At 26.9% G+C, this 19,088-nt stretch overlaps 1 protein-coding gene across 1 annotated transcript; it reads left to right on the top strand.

Moving 5' to 3' along the window:
- Nucleotides 1–7,064: 7,064 nt before the first annotated feature.
- On the top strand, nt 7,065–7,687 carry LOC107010399 (auxin-responsive protein SAUR50). Its single transcript, XM_015209680.2, has one exon. The coding sequence runs from the start codon at nt 7,149–7,151 to the stop codon at nt 7,437–7,439; it is 291 nt and encodes a 96-aa protein (XP_015065166.1). The 5' UTR covers nt 7,065–7,148; the 3' UTR covers nt 7,440–7,687.
- Nucleotides 7,688–19,088: the final 11,401 nt, after the last annotated feature.

The following is a 19,088-nucleotide window of genomic DNA, read 5'->3' as shown; positions in this document are numbered from 1 at the left end:
ATATTTCCTTTCTTGATCAAAGGGTATAAGTAATTTTCTAAACTAATGGAAGAATTATCTTCTTAATTTTTTGTTGAAGTGGCAAAAGGAGCATCTTTCACTCTCTTGAGTAAAAAGTATAATTTTTTAAAATGTAATTTTTGTATTAAATAATTTTTGTTTCTTCTTTTCTTTTGTTACCTTTCAGCGTCTGAATCGGAAAAAGAAGACAATCATTTTATTTTTAGATTCAGAGGATTTTGAAATATAATTTTGTTCAATGGATAAATAATATTGTAGCAAAAAATATAGCGATGATTTAAATTTTATAGTGAATAATTCAACTATTTACTATTAAAAAATTCATAGATAAATATAATTTTTTTGGCTACAATTGTTTATAATTAAGCAATAACTTACAAAAGGAATAATACAAGTGCTTCATAAGAAATAGACAGAGTCTATTCATTAATTTTAGAGGGAAAATATTAATTCGGACGATTTTGTAAAAATGAAAAAGTTCAATACATCAATTTTCTTAAATTACGCAATCATAAAATGCATTATTTGAAAAATATAATTCAAGTTATAAGTACTATGAATGGGGTACGGTTCTACCACTAGCTCGCTAATATTTGTTGATTTCACACTTTTATTTTTTATTTGATACACTTTCATTGATAAAGACGATTAAAAAATAATTTCTCAAGTCTTTGTGATATTTTTGTGTGTGTCTATTGATTTGTGATTGATAAACTGCATAGACTAAGTCGATCTATTTGTTTTTGTCTATAAATATATGCATATATAATAGTAATTCCACATACGTTTCGACTTACGAACTTAGACTTCTCAAAGTTGCGAAATATTTCATGAATTTCTATTAACTTTTTCATCCTTGTGAAAATTGAAGTAAAAAATAAAACAAATGAACCAACTAGGATTTCAAATATATTGATGAAGTATTATAGTTATGGGTATCGATGTTTTTTTAAAACAATTGATTTACTAACCAAATTGAACCGATTATTCAATTTTTTTGATAAAATCAAAATTTAAATTTTTTATAAATTTATAATTGTACTTAATAATTTTTAAATTTATAAAAATTAATAAATAAAATGACACAATCGTACTACTTATATTGAAAGGAATTTCTAAAAAATATACATTTTAATTAAAATACAATCTACATTTGAATGAATTGTGGATAGTAAATTTCATGCATTTGTGTATGAGTATCAATAATAATATAATATATTATTTCTATAAAGTTTAAATTTAAAAGAAGTGAATGAAGTAAAGAATTAAATAAAAATGAGAGACAAGAGAGAGTTGATCAGATGGTAGCACTCTTCACTTCCAACCTCAAGGTTGTAAGTTTGATTTCCCAAGAAAGCATAATGTGTGAGCTCTCTTGGCCAGGGGTTAAAAACATAGAGATGGGAAATATATATCATAGAAAAATTAACCATTTTTTATAATGATAAATTTATCCCTAGTTAAGAACAAAATAATTTTTGTATGCAAAATATGATCATTAGTGATGAATTTAGATTTGTTCAACTACGAAACACATATAACTTTAGAGACAATTGATTTCGTCACTGATTGAAGTAAACTAATTAGCGACTATATAATTTTGTCGGTAGTAATAACATTTTTAGTGACAAAGCATACTGTTAACTACAAAAAAATTACAACAAATAAATTTATTACAAATGTTTAAGCATTTAGGGACGATTATTTTTTTTTGGTTAAAACAATACTTCTAGCTATGGAACACTAAATCGTCTTTATATACTTGTAGAGACACACATTTAGTGACGACTGAATGACGAATTAATTTTCGTCTCACAAGATTTTTAGTGACGGAATATGACTTATAAATGACGAAATAATTTTTCCCTGATAATCGAATTTGTTGTAGTGACGAGATGTCATTTGAATAACAATAAGATAGGTCGTTACGTTATATCTTCTCTTCGTACACCTAAACCATTCAGTCTTGCTTTCCTTATATTGTCCATCAATCACTCTTATCTTGTCTCTAATAGTTAATTCTTAATCTCACATTATGCCCACAGATCTATCTCAGTTTTTTCATCTTCTCTACTTTCATCCTTGAATGTGCAAGTTCTTGATTGGTGAACATCTCACCTCATATAATAAAAAATAGTTAATCTAACTATCATTTTATAAGACTTACCTTTAACTTTTTGTGACACATTCTTATCACACAATTCAAAGATGCAAATCTCTTTTTTATCCATACACAAGACTTTGCTTTTTTAAATGACTTGCGTATTAATCCTCACCTCCACAATTTCCTCAAAAGCTATGTCATTGAACTTGCATAACAAGTACTCTCTTTTAGTCCTGCTCAAGATGATCCCTTTAAACTCCAAGGTTTGTCTTCAATCGTCCAACCTATTGTTAACATTGTCGTGTGTCTCGTTAATCAATACTGTGTCCTCTGCAAATAGTATACAACATGACACCCTTCTTTGAATATGTCGCGTCACCACATTCATAACTAATGCAAATTAATATCAGGGTACAAGTTAATCCCTTATGCAATTCCATATCGATCGACTTGAAAGTGTTTTTGGTTTTCTCATACTATCCTCACTTGATTTGGCTTTATTGTGAATGTTATTTTTTGCTCTAATACAGACACTACATCAAAAATGATTATTAACGGCAATTATTTCTTAATTATCGCTAAATATGTATTTTTAGCGATAATTAGCACTCTTTGTATATATTCCTAAAGCCTTTAACGAAATTGATTCTAATGACCCTTAAATAATGCCCGTAAATACTTTAACATTTTTTATTATGTAAATATTTATTACTGCTAAAAGTTAGTGAAACTGCTTTGTATACCTTCAGCTTCCAAACATCTCCATCAAATCCTGTTAGGTACAATTCTCATATATTTTTTCTAGGTAAATAAACTCTTTATTTCTATAATGCTTTACCAATCTTTATATGAGATAAATAACTTTTGTAGTTGATGAATCAATAAGTGAACGAGGAATATATATACGTGATACGTCAAATCATAAATATTATTATTATTATTATTATTTTTATTATTATTATTATTATTATTTTATTTGAAAAAAGCCCACGGAATAGCTTAGTGATTGAAGTAGAAAGTCACTTGACATGCGGAAACATTATTAAAAAAGGTTGTGTCTAATTGAGAGAATCCACCAAAAGTCAGAAAATCTACAAAAGCCTTTTTGACTTTGATGGAGATGTCTGTTACTGTTATTCATTGTACTCCCTTTGTTTCAAAATAATTAAATTATTGAGGTATTTTACATTTTCTTTTTCAAAAAAAAATAATTAAAGATATAATATATATTATTTTTTATTTTTAATTTTATTAATTAATATTAAATTATAATTAAATTAACTTAATATTAATTAATCACTAATTTCAATTAGAGGTATGCATTCGATTTTTCGGTTTGGGTTTTTAATTTTGAAAAAGTGTAATTCAATCTGAACCAAAATAAATTTGGTTTAGTTTGATTTTTCTCTTTTTGGTTTGATTTTTTTCGACTTGGTTAATCGGTTATGTCAATAATTAGAAATATAACAAAGTTATATTTGCAATTTAAAAAAAATTATATATGTATATAAAATATTGAATTTCATAAATATACTTTTTAGTATAAATCACAACTAAGACGTAAAATTCAATACATAAAAATACATCAATTATAGATGTCCAAGCATAATAAATGAACTAAATCATAATGAAAATAACTAAAAAGGGACAAAAATGGTTAACTCCAACTTAATTCTAGTGTTGGGTTTTCGATTTTATTTTTCTAAATACGAAATCAAACCAAAAAATCAAAAAAAGTAGATTATAAATCCAAAACAAACCAAAAATTTAAAAAACCGATCCAAATTAGAATTCAATTTAATTTTTCGATTTAATCCAAATAGTGCACACCCCTAATTCCAATACTAACTAATGAAAGATAAATTAGAAGAACTTTGTAAAAGTAGTCTTAAAAATGAACAATTAAATTAATTCAAAAAATAAAAAATATCTCTACAATTCAATTAATTTAAAATAGAGGGAGAATATATATTATTCTCTCTTATTTTAATTTATGTGTCTTATTTTAATGTGATATGAAATTCAATAAAGTAAAATATAATTTTAGATTAAAATATATTACAATATTATTTATTTTTTAATTTTTTAAAAACAATAATAAAATTAAAAAAACATATATTTGATTTAATATTTAAATATTTAATTTTTTTATTTTCTTAAATTTTGTATCAATCAAAAAATTATATGAAAAATTAAATTTAACTGACTAAATAAAAAAAGAGATACTCCTTTATAGTCACTTTTTTTGAGTATGACTTCTGACTATCAAACTTGCTTTTATATTGGTCCAACACTTGTTATGATGCTCCCTTTGTATGGTCCATTCAACTAGATTCCATAATTCAAACTAATCTTATTAAATGTTATTAATACAGTCAGTCAGTCTATATAATCATCAAAGGTAATTTGACGTAAATCATAGGACAACTAAAATATATAATATTATTTTATGATTTGGCAAATATATTATAAAATGAATTTTAAGGAAAATATTGAAACTGTACAGAAAAAAATTTAAATAACTACAATGTGAATGTTACGGTGTTTTGATATGAAGAGGGAGTTTTCTATTTATAGAGTTTCAAATTTTTTCGTTAAGAAAAAGAATAACCAAATATGAAAACTATATATATTTTTTATAAAAAAAAATAAAAACATTTATGACAATATTTTAATTTTCATTCAAAAGAAAAGATAATTTCAAATACGATTTTTTTTAAAAAAGAGGATAAAATCCTAATAAAATGACAATAAAAGTCAATTAAATAAAATTGGATGACTTTTAATATACAAAACAAAATCAAATGACTTAAATAGTTAATACTCATAAATTGGGTCATCGTTCATACATTTCAACTGATCAAACATTCCTCGAATATGTAAAAACATAATTTTTATAAAATTGCATATTTAAATAATAAATTATATAGTAAACGTATGCAGATTTAAGAAAATTTAATTGGACATGTCATGTGAACAGAATCTAAATGGAATTGTGTCATTTGAACAAAGAAGACTCGAAGGATTCCGTAGCAAAAAAACAATAAAATTGATTAACATTTTCAAAAGGCTAACAATTTTAGGTTGAAAAAAAGAAAAGGTAAAATTGTTGATATGCCATTAACGTCGTTTAAGTTATATAAATTGTAAGACAATGTTATGTGCTTTCTCTTTTAAAAGGCGATTAACTTAAAAAAAATATTTATTTATATAATTATTTAATATTTTTGTTATGTTAATATTTCTCAATTTTATTCTTGCACCTTGTTTGGATGGTTATACAGTATTATTAGTGTAAATACAATGTTTTAATTATTATTTAAATTAATTCTATATTATTTAGAAACATTGCAATGTTTGTATTTAACATTCTTTCCCATTTATTTTTACAGCGCCTTAATTTTTAATTCTTATAATTTATACTAGATACGATAATCAGGCGTGGGTGGATCCGATAACGTTAAATTTTATAGTAATTGGTTTTATTTTATCTATAATTAATTTTGTCGAGATATATTATTATTATTATTGCTTAGCTTATTGAATTATAACTTTCTTTTAAGAATATCAGAAACAAGTTAAATAAACCCTCATTTATGTATTTGAATGTATTCAACATATAATGTAAAAAATTAATTAGACATTTTTAATAAGTAAAACATCATATTAGGAGTGGAGTATATCCATTAATACTCAAATGGAAAATTGCAGTCCAACAAGTATAGACCAAAGGGTTCCACTTTATAAATTCAAAAGAAACATGAATCACTAAATTTGGCACTTCTCCTACCGACATTTCTTTATATCATAATCCTAATTCCTACACCAACCACTTTTTTTTTTTTTAAGAAAAAAGAAATATCACAACTAACTATTTGTTTCCAAACATTCTACTATACAATTATTTCATTTTTATGACTTTTTACTGTGCAAGTTTAAGTTAAGCTAGTAAATTTACTATTTTCATATTAATTTTTTTAATGAAGAATGTTCAATGTTTTTCTTTCACATATATTTTGATTGAATTAGCATGAAAAGAAAAAAAAACAAACTAGTAATTGGTTCTCTTACTACAAACTTGTACCTAGTTATGATGTCAAATAAGGAAAAACAATAACGGAAACAAGTGCGAAATAAGAAAATTTCACCTAAAAATTAAATTGTGGGGAGACTTTTTTTCGTCCTTTTTGATGTGTGGTGAAAATTGGCCTCAAGACCTAAAATTAGATTAAAGTGATTGGTTTATACAACAGAACATTTTCGTCCATTTAAATGAAGTGGTAACTAACGAGGTCGTGAATGTGGTGGAAAGATAACTATTCATTTATTCTTAATCAGAAGTCTCAATTTTAGCATGTTCCTCTGAATATCAATTCATTTTTTTTAGAAAATGTTTTACCTATTTATATGAGACTTTTCAACGTGAATTCAAATTTAATTGAATTTAAATATATGAATATCGAACCTACACTTACCATCCCTAGCACTTCAATGTTTGAAAACATTTTATAGTATCATTTTAAACAATGTGAAAAACGTACAAGCCCCTTGCCACGTCCCAATTCCTTTGGGTCAATGGCCCCTACCCCCCCCCCCCTCAAGAGATTACATGCATATTAGTCAATATTAATTAACTTACTCCATTTGTGCCATGAAAATCTAATTTGTATTACAAGAACGTATATGGTCAAAACCACCTAAGCCAATAATTTTTTGACACTCTTTAAGAACGTTTTACTAAAATAATAATCAAATCGATCATTCTGAATTCAGATCGAATCAAACTCTTCTTTTAAGTATATAATAAAAATTTAATATATGATACAATAATATAATTTTATACGCGTGAAATTAAAAAAAAATATTAAAGTTGGACTTTTGAGGCTAGAAGAGGGGTGAGTGGTCTATTTCAAGTTACCACCCCACACAAAACATCCATAGCCCACATGCCTTTGTTCTTCCAATAAATACACCTCTATCTCTCTATTTTTTTTTCCCAACACACAAATTAAACAATTCTACTATGGCTTTAAAGAAAGCAACTCAAACAGCAGCTCTTAAACAAATCTTGAAAAAATGTTCTAGCTTTGGGAAAAATGAAAATGGGCTACCAAATGATGTCCCAAAAGGACATTTTGTGGTATATGTTGGAGAAAATAGGAGTAGATATATTATTCCAATTTCTTGGTTGACACATCCTCAGTTTCAAACTTTGCTTCAAAGGGCTGAAGAAGAGTTTGGATTTAATCATGATATGGGAATTACTATTCCTTGTCATGAACATGATTTCTGCTCTCTTATTTCTAACTTTTGATCGATCGTTCGATCAGTGCACTAAATATCTCGCTATATGCACGGAATTCGAGAAGGGAAGAGAAGATCTAGCAAATCAAGGTGGATTTGCTAAAAAAATATATAAGAAATAATTGTGAATACTAGAAATTTTGTATATTGGTTTTCATGTACTCTTATTGTTTTCGTCTGTGGTGTTGAATGTTTACACCCGTCGAATATTCTTGTTTATGAGAATCAAAATTCCAAAATTATTTCTTTCATTTTTTTTTTTGGCTTATTTTTTACAAGAAGTAATTCCCAACCTAAAATATTATTGTTTGCTACATTTCCTCAAATATGGAAAATATATTGCAATTACAAAAAATAATTTTATTCATAAAGATCGTAAGTATAAATCTTGGTTTTTTTTTTTTTTAATTTTTCTGTGATTCGAAGATTGTTAATAGTGTATTTTTCGATTAGAATGATTTTGGACCTCCTTGAATTTAGTTTATCTGGATAAAAGGATTATGTGAATTTTGTTGAAGTGTTTGATTGTCAAGAAGAGTCTCTTTTTAGTTGACCAAAAAAAATTTAAAAAGATCATTAATAAATAAAAGAAAAACAGATGACCTGTTCAAAATTGACTAAAACCAGTACTCCTTTGTTTATTATAATTGTTATATATATGAGTGGATAATTGAGTGTTCAAATTAATTAATTAATTGATCAATAATTAAGATAAACAATGACGAATGAATTGTGAGCTTCTCTGAATTATTAGTTGGACCAAGTGGACAAGTTCAGACAATGAGAATAATCAATTCATGAACTCAGTAAAAAATTAAAATCTTAATTTACTTTAAAAAGAATAATGAATATAAAATTTAAGGATTTTGTTTGAAAAAATTAAATTCCACTTCTCAAGCAATTTGGAGAAAGTTTAGCGAAAGTTTGCTTAAGTTTTAAACATATAACCATGTAACCAATATTTGGTGGTTAATTAATTCAAATTCAAGTTACCTATAATCATTTAAGGAGAATAAAATATTTTCTTCTAATAAGAGTTTCTATGTTCTCCATATTTGAAACCCCAAATCACTAATATAGAATTGAGAAAAATTTTCTCATGTACAAAACAAATAAAAAATATGATTCTTTTTTATTAAGATTGTAAAAACATGTATATTCTTTTGATCATTTCTCCAAAATTCATTTCGTAATTCAAAAATCAGTAATAATATATTTCTCAATTTACGATATTTAAAATTTATTTAATTTTCTGGCTTTGTTATCACTAACCAATTAGTGATACAAATATAACCTCCAATAGTGAAAACACATTCTCTAGTAGCACATGATTGTAGGACCAGAATGATGAGTATATGCCTAAACATTCTAATCACTAGATTTTGTAATAAAAAACACAAATTATCTCCTAGAGCTGTTAGTTGAAGACAAAGTTTGATTGTAATGGGGACAAAGGTGCACATGCAAACAGTGTAATTAACAAAAAGGCAATACATCTTTCTTCATTAGATTAAGCTTAATAAATAATAAGATAAATTAAATGTAGGATCTATTTTGTATTGATTTGAAATTTAATGGAATAATATGTCATGCTTTTGGATTATCATATGGAAAATTTGAAGGCACAACAGCTCCCTAAGTCGTTTGGTACAAAATATTATAACTCACTGATTAGTAATGCAGAAATGTAATATAGGGATTATTTTTTTATCAAGTGTTTAGTTTATTGTTTCTCGTCTAATTTTGTATTTGAATTAAAATTTTGAGAAAAGGCATAGATTTCCCCCTTAAACTTATATAGAAAAGTCAGTTACACGCTTAAACTATCATGGTGACCTATGACACAACTCTGCTATTTAAAGGTGAATTTATTTACCCCTAAAACCGATATGGAAAAATAATAATAATTAAAAAAAAATCATGCGCGTTAGATGAGATAGAAAGTAAAATTACACTCATCCCCACATCTCTTCTTCTTAACACTCCACAATTCTCATCTTCTTCACACCCCATTAAATTTAAAATAAATCAATAACAAGAAGCAACCAAGAAACAATTACTTCAAATAAGAGTAAAATTTTGATAGGTTTCAATTGTTGGAGCTTCGACGGATATTTGAGTGAATTGGATGATCGATTGAAAATGGTAATATCTTGATTTTTTAAGAAACCTCCATGAAAAAACATGGAAAAAGAACAAAGAATGTATGTCCAGATTTAAAAAATATTTACAACTACAAACCGCAACAAATAACAGTGGAAGCTCAATTTTCATGACCAATCAATGGAAAAATTGAAAGAACCTTCTTGTGGGTACATTTTGGAATGGAAAAACTCTTCAACTCCATGACTAAACTCCAGATTTCGGGTAATTTTGTCAATGACCATTGTTAAAAGTTTCTTCTTTACCATTTTGCTATGAAGAAGACATAAAATATTAGAGAACTTTAATAATTGATTAAAAATGAATTAGTGTAAAATATAATTAATAAAATAAAACATAAGTAAAGAAAAGAAAGTAAAAAAGATTAAAAAAAATACAATTTCTGATGACTTAGTGCTGATGTGGCAGCGAGTGTAATGCACTGCATACTCAGAGAGTGGTATTAAATTCACTTAGAAGTAATCAAGGTGTGTAATAGATTGTTATGGTAGTTAAAGTATGTAATTGACTTTTCAATACAAGTTTATGGAGAAATTTTTTTTTCCCCCAAAACTTTTAGCAAAATTTCTTACCAATTATATCCTTGAATTGTTATAGAATTTTCTATTTTATTTAATTGGATCGAGATAGATAACAATTGGATAATGTTGTTTTTATAATTAAGTCTTATTAGTACTAAATTTTTAGAGCTCGAATTATCAAAATTCAATTGCTTTGAAATTAAATAAGTTTATCTTTTCTATTTTTTCTTTTCATAAATGGCGTGTTGCTATAATTACAGTGTCGTTCGAAAAAAATCAGGAACACTCAGAATGTTTTCTATTTTGTTTCTTTTATGATACACGTTATAGTGTGTTATAGACAATTTATTATTTTATTTCTCAGCTTATACTATTTACAACCCTAGTTATAAAAAATAAAATAAAAAGAATAGATGGGATTCCGAATTAATTAGAAATTTCACTTGAACATTTGAGTTCTTTTTAATCTAAATAATTTGTTTCTTCGTTGGGTCCATAATTTTATAACATACAAAATAATTTCTTTTGCCTTATTATGAAGTTGAATTTAATTGAGTAATTTATTGATAAAAATATCTAAGTTGAGTGGGTCTAACGATACAAAACAAAGTTTAATGTGATTTTACTTGATAAATCCTCAAAGTTGAGTAATCTTTTGATCAACAAACAACTCTTTTAAAACAATAAATTTAGTAAGCTAAATTATTTGAATATATTCACTAGTATAAATATAAAACATAAATCAAGAAAATAAATAAAATGATTAAAAGAATTTGAGGGATAATCTCATGGTATTAAAATCTATTTATTACTAATACCACAAAAAGAGAGGTATTAGTAATACATTATAATACCATGTATATTGTATAATGGGAAAAAGGTCAAATATGCCCCTAAACTATTCAAAAAGGTCTAGATATACCCTCCGTTTAAAGTTTGGTTCACTGATGCCCTCGCCGTCCAACTTTTGGTCCAAATATGCCCTTATGGGCGTTAGTTGCCATGTTGGACATATCCAACTCATTTTTTATTTCTTTAAATGCCACATGGAATTGCCATGTCATTTTGGCCTTACCACATAACATATATATGAAAATGGAAAGATATTCGAACTCATAAACATCTAATCCAACCCCCTTTTAAATAAATTATCCGACCAATTTTCAACAATTTTATTTAATTTTTATTTTTTTCGATAAATTTCGAAAATGAGTAATTGATTAATAAAAAAAATAGCAAATTATGAAAAAAGTATAAAATTAACGCCAAAAATTCATAAATAATTATAGTAATCTTAAATTCAATTTAAACACTTTTTTTTTTAATTTTTTTTCGATAAATCACGAAATGAGTAATTGATTAATAAAAAGTATGAAAAATATAAAATTAACGCCAAAAAATTAAAAAATAAATATAGTAACCTTACATTCAACAATTTCAACATTTTTTAAATTTTTAATTTTTTCGACAAATCCCAAAAATGAGTTTATTAACAAAAAATATAAAATTACGCAAAAAATTCAGAAATAAATAATATGAAAATATGAAAAAAAATATAAAATATTTTTTTTTTGAAATTATTGAATTTAATTTTACTATATTTATTTGTGAGTTTTGACGTGTATTTTTTTCTTCATATTTTTTCCTTTTTATTAAAAAATTACTCATTTTCGGGATTTACCGAAAATATAAAAATTTTAAAAAAATTGTAGATTGAAATGTTACTTTATTTATTTGTGAACTTTTGGCGTTAATTTATTTTTTTTCATACTTTTCATATTTTTTATTAATCAATTACTCATTTTCGAGATTTATCGAAAAATAAAAAAATTTAAAAAAAATTGAAAATGTTAGATTTAAGGTTACTATATTTATTTGTGAATTTTTTTATATATATTTTTTATTAATCAATTACTCATTTTTGGGTCGGATTAGGTGTTTATGAGTCCGAATATCTTTCCATTTTCATATAAATGTTATGTGGTAAGGCCAAAATGACATGGTAATTCCATGTGACATTTAAAAAAATGAAAAATGAGTTAAATATGTCCAACATGGCAACTAACGCTCATAAGGGCATATTTGGACCAAAAGTTGGACGGCGAGGGCATGAGTGAACCAAACTTTAAACGGAGGGTATATCTAGACCTTTTCGAATAGTTTAAGGCATATTTGACCCTTTTCCCAAAATTAATCCATGAATTAATTATACTTATACATGGACCAAAAAACCTACCTATCGTAGTACTCCCTCCGTTTAAAAAAAGATGACATAGTTTGACTTGAAACGGAGTTTAAGAAAAGAAAGAAGACTTTTTAATCTTGTGGTTCTAAATTAAAACTATGTCAAATATACCAAAATGCCCTTTAATCTTGTGGTCTTAAACATGCCACGTGGAAAGTTGAAGTTAAAGTGTTGCCAAAAAAGGAAATGAGTCATTTTTTTTTAAAACAGACTTAAAAAAATAAATAGGAACACTCTTTTCGAAACGGAGAGAATATTAAATAATATCATGCATAATACATGAACCATTTCTCCTAATACTCCCTTGACAATTAATTACTTCTATTATGGTTTGCAATTGCCCGTTCAAACGCTTTATATTTTGTCATAGAATCTTTTATTACTTTTTCGTTTTAAAATATTTATCATATTTTTTTATTTATATGCTTCATAATTGAGAAAATATTAATTTAAAAAGATGTTTGAATAGTTTATTTATTTGTCTTGAACTTTCAAAATAGTAAATATTATGAGATTCAGAAACTATTTTTAAATATTCCTTTTGTCTCAAATAGTGATTTCTAAAAATAATTTTCTGAAATTATCCACAAACCTTGAGAACATACTTCTTCTTTTCTACTTGAATCTGAAATTTATTTGATGATTGGATTACTAGGATAATCTTTTTTTTCATAAAGTCCCACGTTAAGATGATAAAACGTTTTTATAAAAAATGTGACTCGATACTTATTGAAAAAATATTTACCACTACCTGATTAGTTAAAAGAAAAATCTATTCAACCTTTAATATTATCCAATCATTTAGACAGTTATATATAAAATAAATTTGTAGTAACATTGTGGGTACCATAAGTTGTATTCAGTCGGGCCACTGGCTAGAGGGTGACCGACCATATTGACATTTGTTGATAGATAGATAGGCTGCTCGTATTAAAATTGAAAAATGGTGATGCGTGTCAAATACGTATTCTATCACCTTATATTAATTAATTATAGGTGGGTCAATATGTGGTAGTACATCATTTAAGTTAAAATGTACTTGGTCTTGATGATTCATAGCAATGGGCAACAAGTGTTTGCATGAATTATCTCTATTTTTTTAGGTGATTTTTGTTTTTGGATTATTTAATTGGAAATTATGGATCGAAGTATATTTTTATATGTAAATGGTTTTGGCTAGTGATACTGTGTCGATGAAAAATGATTTCGACGAGATACTGATTATTGTGATTTGACTGCATTTTGATGTTGATATGTGACTTACTTGTTAATTGTAATTGTTGTACTTGTTCATCTGACTGATTTTCTTGACATTGAGATTGACTTACTTGATTCGTGTATTACGTATATTAAGCCTTGTGATCCGTATATTGTAAAACTGTTAGGTTGAGCTATTTCTGTCCAGGTTGTAGTTTGAGGAGTTTCTGTTGGGATGAAAAGAGTATTCAATTTTTAGCTAGATGTCTGATTTATTAGGTTGCTTGTTGGTTACCGTATTGTTGGTATTCACTCTTTGCTTCTACACTTGTATATTAGGTTCTGAGCCCAAGTGAGTGTAATTGCTTTTCTTCCCTTTCTGAGGTTTGCTGAAGGATTTAAGAGGTAGCTGCTTGGTGAAGGACCCTCATTTTCCTTGTCTTTATACGTTGTTCTGTTTGAGAAACAAACTGTAATTATTTCAGTTCCGCACTTAATGTTTTATGAGCTTGTAAACGTGATAACTAAATTTTGAGGGTTTTAATAGAAAGAGTAAGTTTTTCGCTTTATCTTGTTCTTGCTTTAAATTTCCACATTTCTTTCATTTTTTGTTGGGTTGAAGCTAGATTATTTTGGTGGGAATAGACGAGTGCCCTATCACATCCTTTTTTGAGTCGTGACAAATGGTATCAGAGCCCCAAATTCATAAATCTCACATGTGTACAAGTCAAATCTAAATAGAGTCTCAAGGATCAGTATAAAGAAGTATGTACTTATCTTCGAGAGGTTATGAAGACGGTCAGAAAACTTCCTTTTATTCATCTTTTCTTATTGTGTGATTACCTTCGTTAGTGCTGAGTTTTCTTGTTTTAATTGATAGATGTCGAGGACCAAAAGTCCAGAACTTCTGTTTTCACTGGTAGAGGAAGGCAGTCCCTAAACTTATTGTTGAGACCCCAGCTAGGGTTAGAGGTCTGAGCTAGAGATCTTGCTCGTAAAATAGCGCCGATTAGAGATCGTGCTCGTGGAGCGGTACCTTCTAAATGACTGTTGGTACATAGATTGCTCCTGAGATTGTTTTGACAATGACTAATCAATAGTGTTATGAGAAGTTTCAAAAGATGAATCCACTCCAATTTCAGAGTGATAAGAGTGAGGATACTAATGAGTTTTTGACTTTGTGCATGAGATGCTTGAGACAGTAAGTATGGTGGATCCCCGCGGTGTCCAGTATGTTGCACTACAACTATTTAATCTTGTGGAGTTGTGATCATGTCATTTCTAGCTTGACTATATATTTTAGTAATAATAATAGTTTTAATTTCAATATTAATAATCTACATGGTTTTATTACGTTCAAAAGGATCATATTGATTCTCATAATTTTTCACAAAATTTAAATTAATTCTATCAATTAATTACATTATTTGCTAAATTTCAAAGTCGATGGCATAGCTAGGAGTGTTTCTTATTAAAATACAATAAATCTCATCTTAACCACCAATAAGGGAGAATATATATTATTTTCCTACATTTCCAATTCACAGTACACCATCTCCTTTTAAGGCTCACCCTTAAAGAAATCCAACATATGAATGATCTATGATCACAAAATTCATTTTTTAAAATTAAAATCATGTCTAATCAATTCAAGACATGACTTAGATTGAATCTAAAGAGAAGTATATATAGATTATATCAGTGGCGCCACACTAGAGTCACCCTATTGGACATCCTTTGTCAAAAAATTACGTTGTATATATATGTCTCAAATTCTACATTTAAAAGATATATATCTAAACACAATAGTAACGTGTGTCCATTTGAATGAATTAGTTTGTGGTTCAAACCCAAAATTTGCACAATATATTTTTGTTATACGTTTGCCTCAAAGTTCTTGATTAGGGAAGGCATATTTAAGTTGATAAGCGTTACTATTGAAGATTTTTTATTTTATTTTTAAAAAAATCGACAGACAGGTGGGCACGGAAACCAGACAGTATATTTTCCTGCTCATATGTATATTTTTGCATGTTCTCTCAATTTTTTTGTACCACATAATTTGCTATGCCTGGCCAGCCTAGTCCAATGGTCTTGCAACAAAATGGTACGTACTTTACTGTACTAACCAATATATGTGTATATTATTGGCTTCTTACTTATTGATATATCTGTGATTATTCTACTTATATAATGGTCGAAAATAGCATGTATACCAAACCAACATATGTAATGGAAAAGCACAATATACCCTTCTTTATGATCGGTTACATGTTTGTGAGCGTGCTCTATCACCTATGCTCGGAAACTTTAGTACATGAACTTTTTAGGTTATTTCTGACTACGATTTTCACATGTTTGACCCATGACTCTTTTACTGTGATTTTCACATGTCTAATCCATGACTCATTAATTATCTACGATTTCCACATGTCTAATCCATGACTCACTAATTACCTATGTACCCGGGGGCCGGGGCTCTGAGGTATTTGGGCCACAAAATGTTGGACAACTTATAACTCACGTTTTTGTTGGTAGAGTCTAGGAGATCCAAGTATAAGGAAGTCATGAGATAAGTTCAAAAATATGCGTTTGTGCCACGGTCTATTAATAGGGGTAGTGTGTTAGGCTCTTGGTTGAATCACATGTAGGTGTGGTCCATTTATTTTATTTTCTTTTGTGGCCAATTAATAATTGGATAAGGAGAACATATCAACTGCTGAATTAGGCTGTGATCACGGATGGAGCTACGTAGGGTTCATGGGTACAGTCTTTTTTTTTATAGATATTTTATTTGTACTCTACACCGTTATTACACATTCCCTACACAAGAATTATTTTAGCATGAGAATTCTCCGTTTCACTTTGTTTGACATTTTAAAAAAAAAAGATGTAATTTATATTTTTCTGATGAAAATTTTTGTAGCTATGCAAATGCTATACAATGTTTGAAATGAGGATTATTCATAGTTTTCACGTAATTTTATACAAAATTGATTGGTTTTTCGATAGGGTGTCCATGGTCCATCGATTTTGATATCTTGAAAAAATATTTTTTCTTTGTAGTAAAGTTTTATAGTCATATAATATTATGTCATATTTAAAATCGTAAGACATTGTACAAGTTTTTTTCCCTTTGTTAAACTATGTCAAATCGAAACAAAGTGAAATGAAAGAAGTTATATAAATAAAAATTTGTTTCTATGTATTTTTTTATATATATATAAAAATCCTTTAACTAATTTAAAAAGAAGGGAATAGTTAAGTTTTTGGTTAATCTCATTTTTATCAATGAAAGTAGAGTATCCTCATGTACAATTTTAGTTGATAAAATAGCTTCTTTTTTTCTTTTTTCTTTTTTTAAAATAAAAGATGATAAAATAGCATTAAGAAGAAAAAATAATAAATTACTTTCCACCCTTTTTATCAATCAAAGAGATTTTAAAATTAAAAAAATACGTAAATAGTTTTTTAGAAATAATGTTCACTGTCTTTTCGTTTTTGTTTCCCTTTTGATTCTCTTGGAAATTTTTGGAGTTTTTTTTTCTTTTTTCTTTTTTTTTTGGAGTAAATTGACAATGGCATGTCTCCACATATGATCCTTGCGTGTGATTAATGGTGGCAAATGAAAATTTAAAATAATTGAATCAACAAATGAGTTTTTATTCAATTTTATTTTAAAGCTTAATTAGATAGAGATAAGTTAGGCTATGATAAATAACTAAATAATAATTTATAATCTAATTGATCACCCAAGTACTCTTAACCAATTTTTTCTTTGTTTTCTTATAAATCATTCAAAGGCCAAATAAAATAAATAAAAAATTTCTAATTATTATATACTAGTATAAAAATATATTATATTAACTAAAAGTTATGTAAAATATTTTAATAAAGTATTTTGTAGCCCAAAGCAATTTTACTTTTAGATAAACCACATTTGAATCGATCAATATATAGATTGAATAGATAAAAATTTGACGAATAATATTTCTCACAAATTAATTTTGTCACCACCAAATGTGACCCTGTCAAGAAATTATAGGCAACAGACATAAAGCTAGCTGACAAATGATAAAATACCTGCATAAAAAAAAACAAATCTGAACTTAAAATGAGTACCAAATGAAATATGGCTTCAGCTTTGATGACAAGTTATATATGAACGATTCATGCTTTCCCACAGAGCTGCATTACGATGTTACTTTAGCCCTAAAAGGGACCGTTTAGTTCGAAGACAAGTTATATTAAAATTAATTATGATGACATAAATTATGTTGTGATAAATTATGATATGATTAGTCATGTTGAGATTATTTTTTATTGATTGTTTGATTTATCAAATATGCATGACATAAATTGTAAGAGTAAGTTGTGTATTTACAAATATGCTTTCTAAGAATAATTAGTTGTTTATAAAAGAAAGGTTTAAGGGGTAATTTTGTTTTTATTTTACATTTTTATTCTGGAATTAGTATTCCACCCACAAGTAGGAATAACTTATCCAAGCAATGATTATTAATCATGGGATAAGTCATCCTACACTTTGTAACCAAACAAAGAATTGAGGGGTACTAAAAATTATTCCAGAATTATGTTTCTTTATCCATCACACCAAATAACCCTCAATGGTTACTATCTTTTGACAGTTAGCCTTCAGTTCATACTTTACACTTCATAGTAACTTTAAGTTCATATAACACACATTATATAACTCGTCAAAACTTAGAGTAAGAATTCTATTCCTCTTAATTTCTCTTTCTGTTGTAGTTTTATAGTTTTTTTTGTGTTAGTTATTACTGTTTCTATTTTACGAACATTCTATAAAGTTATATTATTTGTTTTGTTGTATCAAATTATTGGAGAAGTCATATATTTGTTTTATAAGCATTTTATTATTGGTTAGACTGAAAATCGAATCATTAAGGACCAAAATTGATAAATCAAAAATTGATACAAAAAATATCTTATTGGTTTAGCGCATTTAAAAACTGAAAAGTAATAAAGTAAATTGATAATACACAAAACCATATTGAACCAAACGATACACAACCCTAGTTCATACATTCTTATGGAGTCTTATGTGTTAATTCTCTCGAGGACGTTGTTGTCTAGTTTGAAGGTAAGTTATGCAAATATTAAATGTTATAAAATTGATAAACATATTTTGTAATGGGTTAAGAGGTAAGTTATTCATATATAAAATTATACGATGATCTCACGCCTCAAGCATACACCATGGAAGTGACCGACACTCGAAAATCATTACTAGTTCCCAAGCGAATACTTAATCTGATTGACTATTTAGCGGGTGTAGACACGTAATTTTGACCGAATTTAAGTTTAACACCAATTTTTAGAGCATAAATAATTTTATCAATCTAAATTAAATATATTTTGACTTTTTATTATTTTCATTAAGTTTATTTAAAAGATATAAAAATAAACAACATAAATATACTTTTTATTAGAAAAGTTTATTTTTGATTGTTAAAAAAATATATATATATATATATATATATATATTACATAT

This window comes from Solanum pennellii, chromosome 2 (genome assembly GCF_001406875.1).
Source record: "Solanum pennellii chromosome 2, SPENNV200".
NCBI lineage: Eukaryota > Viridiplantae > Streptophyta > Magnoliopsida > Solanales > Solanaceae > Solanum > Solanum pennellii.
The sequence above is the reverse complement of the archived record's forward strand: the minus strand, read 5'-3'. Positions and strand labels throughout refer to the sequence as shown.

Excerpts from the sequence above, each read along its gene's own strand:
- LOC107010399 (XM_015209680.2), top strand. The coding sequence starts at position 7,149 with ATGGCTTTAAAGAAAGCAACTCAAACAGCAGCTCTTAAACAAATCTTG.